The following is a 6024-nucleotide window of genomic DNA, read 5'->3' on the forward strand; positions in this document are numbered from 1 at the left end:
ATTTGAACTGCATAGTTGGTGGTTCAAGCTCACCAGCTGCTCCTCAGACACACTATACAGGGTCGCTATGGGTCAGAAATGACTCGACAGCACTTAACAACAACAACAATATGTATTAGCTCTGTAGGATAAGCACTGGATTGCACACCACAAGGTTGGCGGTTCTAGCCCACCAGCTACTCCTCAGGAGGAAGATGAGGCTTTCTTCTCCTGCAAAGATCTGCAGCCTTGGAGGCCCTATACAGAGTCCCTATAAGTCAGAATAGACTGTGGCATTTTCCAACAAATGTGCCTAACATTCTAAATGAGAGAATTAAGTAGTAGACTATGGATACTGTCCTCATGATAAGCATACTCTAGTAGGGAAACTGACAATAAACATAGGGAAACTGACAATAAACAAGTAAAATGTGTGTTGTACCAAAACAAAGTAAAAGACCCACTGCAATCAAGTCCATTCCAACTTCTAATGACCTTATCTAGTACAAGAGGACTTCAAAAAGTTTGTGGAAAAATTCTATTATCTTTTTCTTTTCAAGTTTTTATTGTGAATTCAGCAATACTTTACATGGGAGAACATCAGTTTTACACTCATCCTATCATAATTCCATTACCTTTTAATTCCATTTTTCAATAACTTTTTGAAGCCCCTTCATGTATCTGAAAGTGATAAGAGTTATGGGAAAAAATTAATTTGTGAAGGAGGCCAGTGAATGAATGGTAAAACAACAACCTGCAATCTTAAATACAAAGGCCAGTAAAACTGTGAATGAATAAAATATAACAAGACTGTATCCTTGAAGATAAGGGGGCAGTGAGGATACTGCACAGGGTCACTATGAGTCAGAACGGACTCCATGGTACTTAACAACAACAACAACGGATACTTTAGGTTGTGTAATCAGGAAGAATTTCCTGTGTAGTTGATGTTTGAGCTGCGAACTGAATGACATAAAGAGCCCTTATGTTATGGAGTTTATTGTTGGAATCCAAATCCCTCTACCTATGGATGTAACTATAATAATTCAGTTTTCTTTGGTATTTCAATAAGGCCATGTTAGTTTAGGGTAAGTCCAAAACCTAATATTCTTGAGTTATATAAAGTACAGCAAAGTGGAGTCCTGGTTTGGCACTGTGGGTTAATGCGCCAGACTGCAAAGCTGTTTACTGCAAGGTCGGCAGTTCAAGCTCACCAGCTCCTCCTTGGAAACCCTCTACAGGGTCGCTATGGGTTGTAACCGACTCAATGACACTTCACAACAACAACAGTGGCACTGGGGGATAAAACACTGGACTGCAAGGTTGTTTTGAACCACAAGAACAAGAGGTTCTGACTCATCATCGCCCCTTGGAAACACTATATAGGGTCGCTATCAGTCAGAATTGACTCAATAGCACTTAAAAACCACAACAGTCAACACAGAGGCATGTGTACAGACACTGGGAAAACAGATACTAGCTGATGATGGCTGAGGCAGATGGAGTCTACAAGCCCAGGTACTCAACTTATGGTTACTCATTGGGTTCCTAATAAAAACAAAAACAAAAAACAATAGGTCTCAGGATAGAGACCTGTTTCAGTAAAGATTACAACTTAGAAAACACTATGGTGTAGTTCTACTCTGGTACATGAGGTCACTATGAGCCAGAAGTGACTCCATGGCACAGGACCACAACTACAATAAAAACTGAAATAGACAAGAAGGAGCTATCCTTAGAACTATACCCTGAATTCAAACTTCAAGCTTCCAGAACTATGAGAAGTTAAATTTCTATTCTTGAAAGGCATTTTTGGTATTTTTGTTAAAGCAGCACTAAGAAACAAAGATTGTTGTTGTTGTGAAGGGCTGTCAAGTCAGTTCCACCTCATAGTGACCCTGTACAGGGTTTCCAAGGAGCAGCTGGTGAGTTTGAACCACCAACCTTACAGTTCAAACTGACTTTGCAATCCAGTGCATTAACCCATAGTGCCACACCAGGACTCAAGATACTATATTAATATTTTGAGGAAGAATCTTCAAAGACCCTTTGGGAGGAATGAGCCTGAGTGTTAAATGACCAAGAGTCAGCATTTCTGGAGCACAGTGAATAAACAACTGGACAGGAGGAAAGAAAAACCACAGAGATAGGCTTCCAAGATCACACTTTCATCTGAGTCTGTATCAGAGTGCATTTTAAGTGTTTGACATTGCTGTACTTAGATGTCATTGAGTCAATGTGTACTCATAGTGACTCCATGTGACTAAACACAACTACCTCATAGTGTTTTCTTAACTATAATGTTTACAGAAAATCACCAGGTCTTTCTCCAATGGAGCCAGTGGTTGGGGTTAAACTGCCAACCTTTGGTTAGCAGCTAATAATTAATTAACCATTTGTGTCACTAGAGTTCCTTAATTGTTGGATCTAAAAATACAATCCAAACCCAAAGTTGTCAGGCTGATTCCAACTCATAGCAGCCCTCCAGGGTAGAGTAGAAATGCTTCAACTTTGTTTCCAAAGCTGTAATCTTTATGGAAGCAGACTGTGACATTTTTCTCCTACTGACCTTTCACTTAGCAGTTTAGCACTTAACCTCTGTACCATCATGGCTCCTAAATGTGACACAGATAGGTGTTTCATCTCTCCATAGTCCTGGTGTCTTTAGCCAAATATTTCAACAGTCACACTGTCAAATAGTTATTGTGACAGGCACCAGGCTAAATAATAAGGGTACAGAGTTGACCAAGAGAGACAAAGTCAGCCCTACCCACACTAAGCACATAACTCAGTGGAGAGAAATTAATGAAATGATTGTAAGTGTCATTAGATCTAAAAGTGAGTAAATGAGATGTATTATTGAAATTTATAATAAAGGAGAATTGATTAAGCCAAGGCCTAGGTCCAATATTATGTAACAGTGAAATATTATTTTGTGTAATATATCATCCCTCCATAAAAGTTAGTCCAAGTTTCTACCTTCTGTAATAATAATAGAAAAACATCTATTTTATTATTACTGTAAGCAGAAACTTGAAATGATTTTTATGATGGACTATTTCATAATATATACATATAATATTCTGGATTTTGTGGAGGGCTAATATATACATTATATTATGTATATATGTATATATATTGTTGTTATGTGCCATGGAGTTGGTCCCGACTCATAGCGACCCTGTACAGGGTTTCCAAGGCTATAAATCTTTACAGGAGCAGCAGAGCTTATATATATAAAATCTTGATCATTTTTATATATCTTGATAATTTTCTAAGTGTTTTTATGCTGTACCCATTTAGTAGTCATAATAACTGTGATAGAGGTCAGTCAATTATAATTATATTCATTATAAAGAGGACTAAACTGAAGCTCTGAGAAGTTAAATGACTGGTCTACAGTCAGGAAATGACTTAGTAAAATTGGCAATCCTAGAAGTCTGCTCTGAGCTAAATATAGTAAAACCTCTTTACCCAATGGCACTAGGCATTTCGTTTCTAAGCAAAGGAAGAGAGAACATAACATCCACATCCTTAAGAAAGATGGGACCTAGTTAAGGATGTGCTCAAATAAGGACCAGATAATAAATTGTGCATATGAAGTTAGAGAAAAATCAGAGTGGTATAGGATTATTCTAGAACCTTGCCATGACAGAATTTAATTTAAAATCTCCATATAGATAGAGTATGTGTCCAGATCATAATGTTATAGTCTGAAATTTCTCTGAATTTTTTTTTCTTTTCCCATTGTCAAAATCAATATCAATTAAATAATCATTTTTGCCAATTAAATAACCATTTCCTGTGTGGCATAGTGGGTTAATGTGCTGGTCTGCAAAATCATCTTGAACCTCAAGATTGGCAGTTCAAGCTCACCAGCTGCTCCTTGGAAACGCTATTCAGGGTCTCTATGAGTTGGAACCGACTTGACAGCACTTAACAATATGACTTTATTGCTGAGTTTAGATATGTAAGGTATTTTTTCATTGCATAGATTTATTTTAGCTAATCTCTTTCTCTCTCTCTCCATTCCCAAGATTTCTGATCAGGCATTGCAGAAAACTTTACTCAGCATTCCCTTCTAATTATCTTATTCCCAGCTCTAAGTCTGGTGCCAAAAGTTCTATTTGAATGACTTCTTACTAGAAATTGTCAACACTTAGGTGTCATTCCACCTTTCTGTATTTCTTAGAAAATCCATAGAGAATTCTATTCAATATGAAACCCTGAATTTGCTGCTTTATTAAATGAACATTCTCTCATTCTTGTTAGTGCAACAATTGATTTTTCCAAACTTTGTTTGATGCCATGAACTACCTGACTCTATTAATGCTGATTATTTTATGTTATAACATTAAAACTACCTGGTATACCATCATTTAAACATGCATTGTTTAACTATGAATATTATAAACTTAATGTCTTTACTCATCCACTGCATTAACAAATGATTTCTCTAGTAATTAGAAATTGCTACTAATTGGTGTCAACAAGCAAGTGATTAAGACATAAGAAACAAGTGTTCAACTTCAATTATTTATGTTTATATGGTATGTTATCATTTAATTCATGGCTATGAACTGAAGAAAGACACGTACTGAAGACAGACGGCAGTCAAAGCATCAAGTGACATTCTAGGCTCCAGGCTAGGTGTTTTTGTTGTACTATTTTTATTTTAGGAATCCTGGTGTAGTGTTGTAGCATGAGCAGTAGGCTGTTAACCACAAGGTCAATGATTCAAGGTCGCTGTGAGTTGGAACCAACTCGAAGATACGTACAACAGCGTTTTATTTTAGCTTTAAATCAACCCTATAAATAGATACTATTGTTGTTGTTAAGTACTGTGGAGTTGGTTCCAACTTATAGTGACTGACCCTGCACAGGGTTTCCAAGGCTGTAAATCTTTACGGGAGCAGAAAGTCTCATCTTTTTCCTGCGGAACAGCTGGTAGTTTCGAACTGCCAACCTTAAGTTAGCAGCCCAATTTGTAACCACTAAGCTACCAAAGCTCCCTATAAATAGATACTAACTTTGCAATATTGTTTCTTTTAAAAATCCAGTCATGATCAAAGACACAGTTTTAAACAGAAACTGATGAGAAACATACTTGTAAAAATTGTAAACCACTTACGGGAACCAGGAATTTTTTAATCTCTTCTAATGCATGACTCATGCGTGAATAAGCTTCCCCAGGTGGAGCAAACACTTCAATTAATACATGAAGTTCATCACTCAAGTGAGCATATTTGGCTTCCCCACTCTTCCTTAGTTCTTCTTCCTGTGAAAAATGTTATTTTTAGAAATACAAATCCACTCATTTTGCATTGATTTAACATTTACTGAGAATAAGATAAAAAAAAAAAAGAGCATAATCTAGTCAAAATTTCCCTAAGTAGAAAGTCTTTGAATAATAAAATTCTGGTAGAAGCCATTTAAAGATATTTTAATCATTTTTAGTATCTGAATTATTAAAAAAAAAAAAAAAGCATAATTTTCATCTACAACAGGTTTTAATCAGCTAAACTGAAAATGCTAAACTCCTAAAAAGAAATTACAGCAATATCATTAATGCCTAGAAAACATAACTACATTCTGGAGGAAAAAAAAGATTTTTTTTTTTTTGGTCTGATGAGTTCTATTTTGCATACAATAAACCAAAGGTGATTATTGTGTTCTTTAATAAAACCAGATATTTCTAGCTACTTTTTGAGAAGTTGTGAATAGATCATTTGTGGCTTTTGATATATAAAAAATCAGATTATTGAATCTCATCTATCTTGCTGATTTCTTTTGGTCAATATGGATTGTACTGCAGGGATGGCCATAAAACATAATGTTGGCCTTGACTCTTCATGATCTACACATCTTCTGCTTAGCCAACAACACGTTTATATTGAATCAGATTTTCCATAGCACTGTACCCAAATCATGACTGAAATCTGAATAATTCAGTTCAGGTCATGCCGGGGTCTGCCCTCGACATAGTTGTGTTGTTCACGAGTGTTTGGTTCACGAGGAGGGGAGATCCAGCGGCGATAGGGATAG

General features: G+C 36.3%; 1 protein-coding gene across 1 annotated transcript in view; it reads right to left on the reverse strand.

Moving 5' to 3' along the window:
- KHDRBS2 (KH domain containing, RNA binding, signal transduction associated 2) overlaps nucleotides 1–6024 on the reverse strand; it is an 864427-nt gene that overhangs the window by 434320 nt on the left and 424083 nt on the right. The window contains exon 4 of the mRNA XM_006835744.1: nucleotides 5111–5257. Coding sequence (XP_006835807.1) covers nucleotides 5111–5257 — 147 coding nt within the window. The remainder of the gene's footprint in view (nucleotides 1–5110; nucleotides 5258–6024) is intronic.

This window comes from Chrysochloris asiatica, unplaced genomic scaffold (assembly GCF_000296735.1).
Source record: "Chrysochloris asiatica unplaced genomic scaffold, ChrAsi1.0 scaffold00019, whole genome shotgun sequence".
In the NCBI taxonomy this organism is placed as follows: domain Eukaryota; kingdom Metazoa; phylum Chordata; class Mammalia; order Afrosoricida; family Chrysochloridae; genus Chrysochloris; species Chrysochloris asiatica.